At 35.3% G+C, this 13,254-nt stretch overlaps 8 protein-coding genes across 8 annotated transcripts; 5 read left to right on the forward strand and 3 right to left on the reverse strand.

Moving 5' to 3' along the window:
• Window positions 1–174: 174 nt before the first annotated feature.
• AVO1 (Avo1p) lies at window positions 175–2,868 on the reverse strand (the record flags this gene model as incomplete). Its single annotated transcript, XM_019183895.1, has 1 exon — window positions 175–2,868. The coding sequence occupies one exon, from the start codon at window positions 2,866–2,868 to the stop codon at window positions 175–177; it is 2,694 nt and encodes an 897-aa protein (XP_019036296.1).
• A 418-nt stretch (window positions 2,869–3,286) lies between these two features.
• On the forward strand, window positions 3,287–3,665 carry ATP19 (F1F0 ATP synthase subunit k; the record flags this gene model as incomplete). Its single annotated transcript, XM_019183896.1, has 3 exons — window positions 3,287–3,334; window positions 3,446–3,561; window positions 3,617–3,665. 3 exons carry the CDS (start codon window positions 3,287–3,289, stop codon window positions 3,663–3,665), a joined length of 213 nt encoding a protein of 70 aa, XP_019036297.1.
• A 172-nt stretch (window positions 3,666–3,837) lies between these two features.
• Window positions 3,838–4,698, reverse strand: BRX1 (ribosome biogenesis protein BRX1; the record flags this gene model as incomplete). Its single annotated transcript, XM_019182393.1, has 1 exon — window positions 3,838–4,698. One exon carries the CDS (start codon window positions 4,696–4,698, stop codon window positions 3,838–3,840), a length of 861 nt encoding a protein of 286 aa, XP_019036298.1.
• A 230-nt stretch (window positions 4,699–4,928) lies between these two features.
• Window positions 4,929–7,241, forward strand: MDM20 (Mdm20p; the record flags this gene model as incomplete). The annotated part of the gene is made up of 1 exon (XM_019182363.1): window positions 4,929–7,241. The coding sequence occupies one exon, from the start codon at window positions 4,929–4,931 to the stop codon at window positions 7,239–7,241; it is 2,313 nt and encodes a 770-aa protein (XP_019036299.1).
• Window positions 7,242–7,462: 221 nt separating this feature from the next.
• On the forward strand, window positions 7,463–8,302 carry WICANDRAFT_81317 (uncharacterized protein; the record flags this gene model as incomplete). The annotated part of the gene is made up of 1 exon (XM_019185213.1): window positions 7,463–8,302. The coding sequence occupies one exon, from the start codon at window positions 7,463–7,465 to the stop codon at window positions 8,300–8,302; it is 840 nt and encodes a 279-aa protein (XP_019036300.1).
• Window positions 8,303–8,729: 427 nt separating this feature from the next.
• On the forward strand, window positions 8,730–9,824 carry OPY2 (Opy2p; the record flags this gene model as incomplete). Its single annotated transcript, XM_019185214.1, has 1 exon — window positions 8,730–9,824. One exon carries the CDS (start codon window positions 8,730–8,732, stop codon window positions 9,822–9,824), a length of 1,095 nt encoding a protein of 364 aa, XP_019036301.1.
• Window positions 9,825–10,023: 199 nt separating this feature from the next.
• Window positions 10,024–10,452, forward strand: HCH1 (Hch1p; the record flags this gene model as incomplete). Its single annotated transcript, XM_019182454.1, has 1 exon — window positions 10,024–10,452. One exon carries the CDS (start codon window positions 10,024–10,026, stop codon window positions 10,450–10,452), a length of 429 nt encoding a protein of 142 aa, XP_019036302.1.
• A 125-nt stretch (window positions 10,453–10,577) lies between these two features.
• VPS72 (Vps72p) lies at window positions 10,578–12,959 on the reverse strand (the record flags this gene model as incomplete). Its single annotated transcript, XM_019183897.1, has 1 exon — window positions 10,578–12,959. One exon carries the CDS (start codon window positions 12,957–12,959, stop codon window positions 10,578–10,580), a length of 2,382 nt encoding a protein of 793 aa, XP_019036303.1.
• Between the last annotated feature and the right edge of the window lie 295 nt (window positions 12,960–13,254).

The following is a 13,254-nucleotide window of genomic DNA, read 5'->3' on the forward strand; positions in this document are numbered from 1 at the left end:
AACGATGTCTAACTTGTGTAATGATTCTCTAGAAGTTTGTACTAATAGATTCAGCTCATCGTGTATGAATTTTTTTTTACTTGGTTGAGCCACGTAAAAAGTCTTCGGAAACCAGATACAAATGACAGATGGCACAAAATACACTTGCAATAAACGTAACATCGTAAAATTTAGTCATAAAGCGGAGTTATTATATACCTTGTAAGCCTCCATCAATTTATGTAGCCTATTGATGATCTCAGCAGCCTCAGAAGGGTTCAAGGCCTCAAAATCATATCTTTTGGGGCCATTACTCTTCAGAACAACAATCTTGAAGTTTGAAGGGATTCTCTTGGAGACTTTACAGGAAACTATTTGACTCACATGGAAGGTTCTTGTTTTGAAATTAGTGTCATACCATATCTTCCCATCTTTAGGCAGGATATAAACGTATTCACCATCAATTGCAAATGATCTTTCATGACGATTAATAAATGACATTGGCAACCTTCTCCAGACAGTGTATTTTCTATAATCTGCAGTAACAGCATTGGGAAGCATTGAATCTTCTGGAGTTCTTAATGAACCTCTAGAGTTATTCATATTTTTGAAAGAAGATGAAATACCATGTTTAGAAAAAGAAGATGAAAACTGCTTTGAAGAGAATGAGTGACGTCTTTGAACTGCTGGCTTACCCAGAGATTGAGGTTGAGGTTTATCCGATTCATTAGGCAATTCATTCGCCACCATTAAACTTTGTGGAGTTAAATTGGAGTTGATTGTAGGTAATGTGCTGTTATCCAATATCTTTTTCTTCTTGAGTTGTAATTCTCTAGTTTTTCTTTTTGTCAATATTTCAAGTTTATAACTTCCATCCAAAGAGCTGACAGAATCATTCAAATCCAAAACGTAATCCTCCCCAGAAACCTTCAACTGGTAACCATTTGGATCCAACCCTTTCATTTTAGTGTATTTCAATAATATCTCATTTAATTTAGCAGTTAATGGGAACTCCAACGCTGTGAATGAAGAGTCTTCATTTGCGGGATATTTATAGATCTCAACTTTAACAGTAGCAGCGTCTTTAATGTTATTATCAATCTTTGGAATAATTGATGTGAAATAATTGGTTTGCTTAATGGCATTGGACTTTGATGGAGAAGGAGTACCAGATCCACCCAATTCCGCTTCTGAAACCGGTAATGGTGTTTTTATCTCATTAGACTGAAATTCAACATCACTGACCTCTATCAATGCAACTTCATCCTCACCATACGAAGAAACAACTTTTGTTCTATCCATCAACCCAAATGAACCTTCATAGGGCTCCCCATCATCATCGATCAATTTGAGACACCATTTGTTTGGATTCCTGAGAGCCTTGTTCTTTTTCAGCATCTTTGGGAATTGTTTCGTTACATTGAATAAAATGAAACCAATTGCTTCAAACACTGTAACAGTTTTCCTAATTTTAAGTTTCAAGGTGTTATCTTGTGGCAAATAAACCGTCATATTGATAACATCAAACCTGTTAGATATGTTCTCTCCAGATACAAACAGGAAGTATTCCAAGGGATCGGAGTTTTCTGCCTTGTACTTTTTATAAATCATTTCACTTAATTGTGATTTTAACTTTGGCTCCGATGGAACTGTGACTTTCTCAAACAAAGGCCCTATAGAGTTTTCTGAAGTTGATCTTTGCATATCTGGGATATTCGGGTTTGAATGAACATGTCTTAAATCATTTGAGCTTGTATCTTGGTTTCTGACACTTAAAGATGAGGATCTTTTTTGTCTTAGTTTTGGTCTAGCTTGTTTTTCAAATGAGAGCTTCCTATTTGATCTGGATGGAGTTGCTGATGAAGAAGGTGTCTTGCTTTGCATCATATGTAACCTAGCACTAAGTAATGCATTGTCTATAATATCATCTTCATCTTCATCTGAAAAATCTGAATCCAATAATAATTGATCATCAACCGAAGAAATAGAATTGTCTCCATAAAGGTACTTGCTATCATTGAATTCATCCATTTGGGAAGCTGTATTGAGGTCTGAATAGTTTTGATCAACCAAGATGCCGCTTTCATCTTGTCTTTGGCTCGCAGTGTTGTCTTCCATAGCTTCCAAATCGACCAAGTCACTCTCTGTATTTGCTTGTGAGGCAGTTGTTGTTTGATCATCAAAATTGGAGTCTTCGTCATCATCATCTTCATCATCGTCATCACTCTCGTTGTCCTCTTCATCGAAATTATCGTAAGTTTCATTATCACCGTCATCAGCTTGGTTCCTGTCACTTGGTGGTTTCTTCCTTTCCTTTTTAGACTTCATTGAGCTTTGAGCAGAAGAGTTACTACTGCTTGTATTTCTGAACAATTTTGTGAATGGTGGCTTATAGCTAATCTTTGTGTTTGCAAATGAAGGAAGCTTCTTCCCAATATGTGATGTTTCCGAGGTTTGAGGAGTTAAAGTTCCTGGATCTTGAGCAGGTACAGTATCCTGAGATTGATTGAACTTCAAAGTTGCCAATGATGCTTTTGAATCAGGTTTATGTGATTCCAAGGTTTGTTTCTTTAAAGTGTTGTGATCAAATGGTTCTTGTTCTTCTTCATCCGTTTCATCTATTCTATCCGCCAGACTCTCTTTCGACATATGTAGTCTCCTCATCAAATCAGTATTTTCAAGGACATTTATGGGTATGGGAGGAGACTCTGTTCTAGTTAGGATCTCATTGAACTCTTGACTCAACTGCTGTTCTGGATAATCTGGATAATCTGTTTCATTTGTTGTGTAGGGCCGTATTATTCTTCTGCTTTGGTCATCATCAGCTATTTTGAGATACTCTGCCCGTATATAGTTAATCAAGAATTTCTCATCTTGCACCAACGCCATATCGAAACCACCTTTCTGAACTTGTATTTCAATTAAATGTTGGTTTCTAGATTTCAATTGTGTTTTGTTTTCATTTATGAGCTATCACTGACTAAGCATATGATAATCAAATCACGTGAAGATTAATCTAGAGTTCAAAAATTCCTCCATTCCACTAAAACTGCTCCAATTCTGATGGTTGAAAAGAAGCCTACCATAAAGCAGTTGCATAATACCTGAATAAATAGGTTCATGACTCCATTTTTCTTCTTTTGCCTCTCCTAATTTGAATTTTCTTCAACCAATTGAAATGGCCCAGTTAACCCGGATTTTGACGACCTCGAGGAAAAAAACTGAAAAATGAATCAAAGGGAGAATAAACACCATTATTTGAACTGGATTTACACAGAACCGTTACTAAATATTCAATCAATTCGAAATGGGTTCAGCTTACGTTATTTTCGGTAAAACCGTCCCAGCTCACTACGTATGTGTTGTATAGTTTCACGTGTGGTTTGAAAGTTCTTCATTATGACAAGACAGTCTTTCAAATTCAAGAATATCAAATATTGGAACTAAATACTAACGGTGTTTCCAGATTTCTATTGCTACATTAAGTGCTGCTCTTTTGGTTGCTTTACCAAACCCATTTGCTGCTGCTCAAACTACCCCAAAGATCAACGCTTCATCTCCAGAAGAAGAAAAATTCATTAAGTAAGTAATGGACATGTTTGATTTAATGGTACGGGATACTAACAATTTCAATTAGTGATTATTTGAAGAAAGCTGAAGAATCTGAAAAAAAAGAACAACATTAGATGTCATAATATATTAATCTTATACATATACGATAATTCAAAAAGAGATAAAAAAAGTTTAAAAGATATAGAATTTTAACGGAAAGTGTAGTTTCCCCTGTTTTCAAAAACTAATGTACATTTCTCTATTATTAATTTGACTATATATTCAACATGTTATACCAAGGATTCTTTAATTATCTTTGAATAACGCATCGTTAGATAGTGGATCAACAGCTAAAACATTATCTCTCTTCTTGACTTTCAAAGCTTCACCAGCATCATGTCTAGCTCTTGCTTCTTCAGCTTGTTTTTGTTTTATTTGAGCTCTGACAAAGTTTGGACTAACGTATTGTTTGTTTTCATAAATCTTTGGACCACCAAATGAGCCTTCTAATATTAAGATTGGAGTTAAGACGAATCTTGGACCAATTTCAACTAATGAAACATCTTGCTCATCTCTATTTTTATCATCTTCAGCTTGTTCTAAAATTTGGTAGTTTCTTACCCATATTTTACCATCAACAATAGAGAATGACATAACATGGTCAACAAATGGTTTAATTTTTCTTGAACCTGGTGGAACACCAAATGAATGTGTGAATAGTTCCTTCATCAATTTATAGTGGGATGATTCATCAAATGAAGCATCAAATGATAGAACAGGTCTAGAACCTTTCAAACAGTTACCAGTGAAGTTTAATTCTTCAGTATTATGAATGTTTTGAACAAAGAATTTGATAGTTGGTCCATTTGGAGGTTTGGATAACCACAAGTATAAATCTTGATGTTTTCTGGCTTCAAAATATAAGATATTGTTACAGTTGTATAGTTCTGCAATTTCATTCAACTGTGTTAGTTGTTTTTTACCATCTAATTTTGGCTCTTTTCTAGCATGTGGTAATAAAGAGTATAAATCATTAATCAAGTAACGGTGTCTAAATGTGATACCTCTTGAAGAGATCAAAAGCACTCTCTGTCTGTTGATGTGTGACTTCTTTTCGGTCTCAGCCTTTGTGGATCTTCCTGATAGCACTTTGTATATAGCAGACATTCTTTGTTCTCAACTTGTTCACTCGTTGTTATCTGTCTAATGCTTCTATAAAATTTGTGCCTATATAAATTTTTTTTTCAAGCTCATCTCGTATTCGCGAATTTTTACTTTTCGCGAACTTTACCCGCAATTTCACTATTGTCCAAAAAATTGGAGGCATATAACCTGCCAGAACTGTTTCGAGAGTTTAGAGGAGGTTGATTACAGCAATTGGCTTTTGAGATTTGATAATGTCCAGCAAGGAGGATGAGATCTTGAGGGCTGTTGAAAATGGTACTTTCAAATATGCTCAACAATTGTGTTCGAAGCTATTGAAGAAAAACCCAAATGTTGCATATTACAAGGTATTAAATAGTTACATTCTTTTACACTCTGGTAAGGAGAAAGAAGCTGTTGATTCCGCATTGTCAATCATGGAAGACGTTCCAAGTGATATCAAGTCACTAGAGTTACTGAACGAGATTTTCAATGAGGTGGGATTAACCAGTGAAGCTGTGTTGGTATATGAAAATGCAGCTAAAAAGCATAAAACTTTTGACATTTTGCGTACTTGGTTTCATTTTGGTTGTGAACATGCCAATGTTCGTATTATACAAAAAGCTGCTATGGCAATGAAAAATAGCAGTAGATTATTCAAATTATGGGCCGCTTTTGCTTCATACATGGTTGCAAACTTGAAAGATGCATCACCTGTTGAGAAATCCTTATTTCCAAAACTTGGTTTGAAGACTATTGAACAATGTGAGCCTCTGAAGAATGAACAAGAAGTTTTCATTCTTGTTAAACTTCTTGAGCAAAATAAATCTTTAGATAAGATTCCTGAAGCTGTTTTGAAATTTTCAAAACAAAATAAGTTGGATTTAGAATTACAAATTATTTTATTGAAAACATTTGATCAATTGGAAGATTGGGAAAAGTTGTATAAATGGAGTCATACAGTTTTGATTGATTATAAACTTGATGATTTCAACACTTGGAAATATTTAATCAAATCATCAATCAAGTTGAATAAAGATATAAATGACATTATTGAAAGCTATAATTCAAGAAACTCTAAATTGGCCAAAATTGAGCTACAAAGTGAGCTAGGTTATGATGTTCATGAAGCAGTCTTTGAATATATGAAATCACTTGGCCATAAAGCTTGTGCATTCCCAGACATTAAGAATTACGCTGAGAAAATTGATCAAGTTAAATTCCTTGAATGGCTCAATGGACACAAGAAATCAATTGATGATGATAGAGGCTTGATCTGGAATGTCAATGTCGTCAAATTTAAAGCACTTTTCAATAGAGATTTGTTCAAATCAGAAGAGTTCATCAATGAAAATATCCAACTTTGGAACAAATCAAAACATTTGCTTTCCAAAAAATCCAAGACTGATTATTTCAATGGAGATGAATTTATCTTATTCATTGTTCAATCTCTATTATCTATTGATTTCTCAGTAGCCAATATTGTTTTATCAATCATCATTTTAGAAAATACCGTCATTAAAGATGACCATGAATTCCATTTGAGATTGTGGTTAATCCAACTGTACTCTATTATTAACTGTCATACACAAGCAAAACACCATTATGATGCATTGAAGATCAAAAACGTTCAACATGATATCTTGGATCATTATATCATCTCAAGATTGAGCACACAATTTCCTAATGCTGATGAGTTGAAAAAATCATTTTCCATCTATCGTGCTAATGAAAATGAGACCGTCTATTACGTGAAAATCGGTTTCAATAATGGTGCTTTCAACAAATTGGAGAGTATGATTGAGTTCCAACAAAGATTGAATGATTCAATCTTGAAAAAACACGAGGTTATACAAGGTATAAAGATTGGTAGAATTTTGAATGATAAAGACATATACAACAAATACAGAAAAGTTAGAATCAACGAGAAAGTTAGTGATAATAGAGATTTCAACATCTTATGGAATGTTGGTATTGATGAAGAACTTGAATTTAAAGACCAGCTATTAGAAAACATTCCAGGAAAAAGTTATATCAAACTAAATGAAGTTCAAGAACGTCTAGTAAATGGTCAAGATGTTCCTTTAGCAGATCCATTATCATTTAAAGGCGTAACAGATGCTGAAAAATGGTCTTTTGAGGTGTTGCAAAATCTTTCAATCTTTATCAACACAAAAGATGCTGACTTACTATCAAAAGTCAAAGAATTATATGCACAAGTTCCTAAACCACCAAAAACATTATCATGGAAAGTCAACAATTCTTTAGTGTCAATTATTGACACTGCAAAGTCTGCACAGGTGCTATTATCATCAACTCAAAAAGTTAACAAAAAAGATCATTCAGAGCTCAAAGAATTAAACTTATCCCTGTTACAAAAGATTAGAGATGACACTATTTTGGATAAGAAAGTTCAAATAACAGATGCTATCAACAATTTGAAATCTGAGCTCAGTGATAATGAATACTTGAAAAAACTAAATATTAACAATGCTTCAAAGGATAAGATTCTAGAAATAATCGGGTACTCCAATAATGAAGCTTTCAAATTATTGAGGATCTTATGATTGAGAATCTTCTGAATAATCAATTTGGTGCACTATTATACGTCTTTTTTTTTCATTCGGAACCAGTTATAAAATGTTACTGGTCATATTCACCATTTCCATTTTGAACCCTGAGTGGCAAATGATGATAAGATGATTTGAATGAGGCAAACTGAGATTCTTGTACACCTTCTGTATATACATGAGAATAGAAACAAGTTGATCAAAACAAAAAGCACACCATGTTAGGAATTCGTAGTTATTACAGAGTCCAAGATTCAACACCACAAACAATCAAAGAAGATCCAGAGCTAGATGAAGATCTAGAAGATATAGAGATATGCGATGAGAATGAATTCAACAATGTGATGATATTACAAGACTCAAAATCACAAGAGAAGTTGAGAATGCTACATAGACTGATTGTCAAAAGAGATGGTCTGAAAATTAGATTACCTCAACATTGGGAGATGGATCTGATCTTCACTGAGATTTTAACAAAGGAAAACTTTGGTCATTATGGGGATGCTGAGTATGAAATCATGTTGCCTTTTGAAATATTTATGATTGAGAACATCCATTATAAAGGTCTTGTTAAATTCAAGAATATCCTGAACCTGCCAAATAAGATCAGAGGAATGTCGTTAACAAACAAAAATGGCTTGAAGAAAACTACACAACTGATATCAACAACTATAGCCTCATATGTCACATGGCTTATTGATCTTTCTTTTAACACTCATGAAGAGAAAAGAGCTTATATGAAGTTGTTTAAATCTGAATATTTGGTGGTTACAAAATCCGAAACTTGTTCAAAGTCAAGAAATGGAACCATGAATGCTATTAGTGACAAAATTTTGAGCCAAAGTGAAAACCATTTAATTTATCATATTGATATAATTAACTCAACTGTTACTTTCTCAGTTATTGATGAGAAAAGGCTGTTCAAGTTGATTAAATTCAATCTGAAGAGAGATTTTCAAAGAGTTCAAAAATTTCAAAACCAAATTGATATTGAGTTCGCTTTGAAACTCACCATGTTGATTGAAATGGCCAGAAAAGAAATGATTGAGCAATTATAAATAGTAAAGGGAATCCTATCCACTCACTTCCAGCTTTATTTATACCCAATTGATACCCTAAAATTTCCAAAAATTCTTGTAGTGGTCCTCAAAAAATGGCGAGATTCGAACTGGCGCCCCTACGCGACGTGGCTGAATCTATTTTTAAGTTCTAGATTTTTTTTTATGCAGGACCAATTTTGAAGGGATTCGAGTTACATACTAGATTCAAACATTCAAACAATCCTACACGAGAATTTGATATCAGCATTCATTCCAGATCACGTTGGGCTGTCTATCTCATATTTATACCCAGAAATACCCTCAACATTATAACGAAGAGTTAAGCTTTGATAGAAACACCGGTCTTATAACCAAAACAGATCAGATCGAATCTTACACTCAAGAAACTGAAAGCAAAAAGACAAAAAAAAAGTTTATAACAAACATGGGGCTAACGCGTTCGTTGAATATACCTACTGAGATAATCAAGAGGAACGAAGCTTCGTCGGCCTCACCAACAGCAACAGATGCAAATGGGTGTGTTGTTTGTTCTTCAGATCCAGTGTGCCCCAAATGTGAAGATGGTGAAGACTGTCTGTTAACAATTCAGACGTGTCAACAGTGCCCCAAGACCTATTGTAAGGCAGTTGGTGGTAGATCTCACTCTTCAGGACCTTCAGCACAAACTGTCGGCGGGCTAGCAGGTGGTATAACAGGTGGATTACTGCTGTTGATAGGGATTGGTTCATACATTTTCTACAAATATTATGTCAAGAAGAAGCTAGTATTCAACAGAGTCAACCATAAGGAATTTTACTTTGACGATGATGTTGAAGTGAATTTCCGTCATAATCATCCAGGAAATGATGGTCAACAACCACCAAATCAAGGTTCATCAAGAAACAGTTTGGCGACAACAATGTTCACAAGAGCCTCGAATATCATTCCTATTGCCTATATCCCAGGTGTCACCATTGGCCCAAATACAGATTCCGGGAACAGTAGAGCATCTCAATATTCAGAAACCAATACTATTGATTCAGAGCTGATAGGTGATAGATTTAGTAAAGCCTCTATCATAGGGAACCCATCATTGACCACAACAGCTATACGGGCGAAACCAAAACTAGTTAACATACATGATGCAAATCATGGTAACAAGAATCTACCTGATGCTAACAGAGATGCTGTACCAAGCACAGCAGTAAGTGCTTCCCAGTTAGGAGGTGTCAAATCTATCAAAGTTAGTGACAAGAAAAAGTATAATCCAGGATTACAGACAGAAATTCTTGAGGAAGAAAGTGACAATGAGTCAGTTATGCCTGTTGATTCGAAGAATGTTGATTATGAACCTTTCATAATTGAAGAAGAAGAAGAAGGGGAAGATGAAGATACTTCAGCTGAAAATATGACAACGGAGAGAAAAAGTACAAGAAGGGACTCCAATGATTCCGCTGGAAGCGTAATTCTAGAAGTTGAGGTTGACAGGAACCCGATGAGCCCTTTTGATGATAAGTTTACTCTGGATGATGGTAAATAAATGAGGTTCTTGAATAGTTTCATTGTAAAGATTTGGTCATCGCACGCACATTTTGAATTTTCTCGAAGGAATAAACTAGAAAAAAAAATCGAATATCTAAATTTACGAAAGCTGACACTTTTAACTAACCGCTTAAAGCTGGTCTTTTCCTTCATTTCTTTCCATTCTTTCATTTTAAACTCAAGATACTTAGCTGAAAATGGTGGTCAACAATCCAAACAACTGGCACTGGGTGAACAAAAACTGTCTTCCATGGTCCAAAGACTATTTCGAAGAAAATCTCCAAGATCTCGAATTAGACAACGAAGAATATCTCATCACTATTACAAGCACTGCTGTTTCTGGGGACTGTGACGTTACACAACGTAAAGGGAAAGTGTTATGTATTTACGATATGGTTTTGACTTTTGATATTGAAGGGAAAGACAAAGCAAAAGAATCTGAATTTAAAGGGACCATAAAGATCCCAGAGTTCATTCACGATGAAACAGATTATGATTATCAATTGTCCAACTTTGGAGATCATAAAGCTCACGTTAGAAAAACTTTTGTGCCTTTGATTCACGCAAAATTGTTGAAGTTCCAAAGTGATTTGATTGATTCACATTCAAAAGATGTTCAAGAGTAGAAGACATATTAAAGTCCGAGTTTTATTTGGTTATTAAAGTCTTAAAACTTAGCCTACGTATATAGAGATGCATTGATTTTTTTTAATAATAGCATTATGGTCATTAGCATTAAATTATAATCTGTCTATTCATCAAATCCTTCAGGAACACCTTTAGCGTGAACTGTGTTTTCTCTATTACAAACATATGATCCTCCTCCTGGGAATTCAACCCATGCCCAAACACCATTTTGTATATCTTTGATAACCTTGTAAGATTCCACACTATTGTACGGTAAACCAGTTTTCGGGTCAAAATACATAGCCGGCTTACCAGTGAGAAGACATTGTTTCTTAGACCCATTTGGTAAATGAACACCTGTTGGTGGTTGTGTCTTGAGTACCACCTTAATATCCTGTCTAGTTTCAAGTACAACTTGTTCTTTTTTAACTTTGTTGAACTCACCAAATTTAGGAAAATTATTCAAAAATTCAAAACTTGGTAAATCTTGAACGCCACCAATTTTATCATCCTCAGAAATTGCATCAGCTCTCAGCCTCAATATAGGTTCAACGTCTTGGGTTCTTCTTTGTGCAGGTAATAAAGATTGTGGACCAAACAAATAAGCTTTAATTTCATCAACTGTGTAATGTTTTGTAGACTCTTCAAACGATATGAAATTAGCTGCAACTTTTTGTGGGGGACCTTCAAACATTATAGGTTCCTCAGATGCAACTGATGGTTCTCTTGATGATACCTCCTGTGTGGTTTCTCTAGATACAGCATGATCATCAATTTTGACAGGGGTTTTAGGACCTTCTTCATCTGCAAATTTAACAGTTTTGGAAGCTTTTTCATCTTGCTGCTCATTTTTCACTTCAAGGTCAGTAGAATCAACATCCATTTTATCAACTGCGGTAGTATCTTCAGCTTCTTTATCATTTGAATCACTTTGATCTTTGATCTCCGTTGTAGCATCTTGCTCGGTAGATGCTTCAGGTTTTAAGCCTTCTGAGTCTTTTTCAACACTCTCAGGCTCTGTAGCGTTAGCTCCTTTGGAGTCTTCACTTGATTTGGCATCCTCTTCATCTTCTTTCTCTTTGGTTTCTTCATTTGCACCTTCTTTCTCTGAAACAGCGTCAGTTGTTTTTGCCTCAGTAGATTTTGGTTCAATTAGTAATATCTCATCATCAGCTTCAGCATCAATATTGTCTACCTTAGCTCTCTTAAAATCATGTTCTTCAACCGCAGCAGAATCAGAAGACAATGGTCTCTTCTTCTTTTCATCATTATTTAACTGAGTCTCAGCCCCCGTCCCTGAATCATTTTGAGGAGGTTCTATTGTAGTTTCTCTTGACTCAGGCGGAACGCTACTGTCTGGTAGCTCTAAGGGATCCATTTCAACTTTCGGTTTCAATTCTGTACCAGCATCATGTAATTGTTTTATATCCATACCTTCATCCTGTAGCTTTTTCAGCAACTCTGGGCTATGTGCAGGGGATTTTGGTTGTATTATGAACATAGCAGCTCTTTTTTTCCTTGCCTCATCTTTCTTTCTAGCCTCTTCCTCCTCTTTCTTCTGCTTCTCACTTTTTCTTCCACGTCTATCTCTTTTTCTTCTTATTGTATCTCTTGTCATTAAGAAATGCTCCAATTCATGCTCTTCAACTGGAGTGACAAATATGGGACATGTTTTGTAGCTGACAACATTCTCTAGTCTCTTACGCTTACTCAATTGCAAAGCACGTTGTTTTTTCTTCTTATCCACTTCTTGTTCTTTGTACTTGTTCAAGGTGGAGATGTTGTATTTCTCAGTTTCAATAGCTTCGGCCAATCTTTCTTCTTGCGTTAGTTCAACATATTCAACTCTTGCCACAGGTTTTACGCTTTGACGACGAGCCTCATTCTCTTTCAATCTAGAAACCAAATCCATCTTGTTTTGGACTGCTGTTTTTCTGGATGATTGACGACGACTTAGCGATAGTAATGTTTCGGCTTTTGGTTCCACATGTTGTATTTTCTTTTTTGGAGCTGTTGCTTTTGGTTTCGATATAATTTTGGGTATTTGTCTAGCCTTTTTTTGTGCTTGACGCTTCTTCACACGCTCTTGCTTCTGTAGTTCCTTCTCACCAGCATCTGAATCATCTTCATCTGAATCATCATCTTCTGAATCACTAAACATATCATCATTGTCAACTTGTGGGCTTTCTTCATCATTTTCAGAGTCAGTACCATTTTCTCTGGTACTAGTGGTTCCCTCACGTTGACTTTCTTCATCCGATGCCTCTCGTTGTTCATTCTCTGAGTCTTCTTGCTCATCTTCATCAGATCCTTGGTATCCATATCTGTCTTTATCACCAACGTTGAACTCAGCATCGTCATCATCTTCTTGGAACAATAAATCAATATCATTATCGTCTTCATCGCCTTCATTTGCAACTTCCTCAGCCTTTAGCAATTGCTTTAAGCGAGAACCAGCATTTGATCTCCTCTTTCTGGTGGCAATTAAACTTTCGTCATCGGCCATCTTGAAACGAATAATGGTCTTGATCGAAGTTTGTTGATGTTGTTGATGTTGTTAATTTGAATTTGGACTTTGATTTTTCAAGAAATCCGTGTTTTTTTGCAATTGTTAAAGACACTCCATCACCAACTTTTTTTTGCCCAAAATCCTTTCTCGTATAGAAGAATTAATTCAATTGCTTTCAAATTGAAACTTATTAGTGAAGATGTCTTCTGTCAAAAGGGTAGGGAGGCTCTCTCCTTTGAGAGTACTGAGTGGCTCAATCAGATCAATTCACAGCTCCTCTGCCAGATTACAC

This window comes from Wickerhamomyces anomalus (assembly GCF_001661255.1).
Source record: "Wickerhamomyces anomalus NRRL Y-366-8 unplaced genomic scaffold WICANscaffold_7, whole genome shotgun sequence".
In the NCBI taxonomy this organism is placed as follows: Eukaryota; Fungi; Ascomycota; class Saccharomycetes; order Phaffomycetales; family Wickerhamomycetaceae; genus Hansenula; species Hansenula anomala.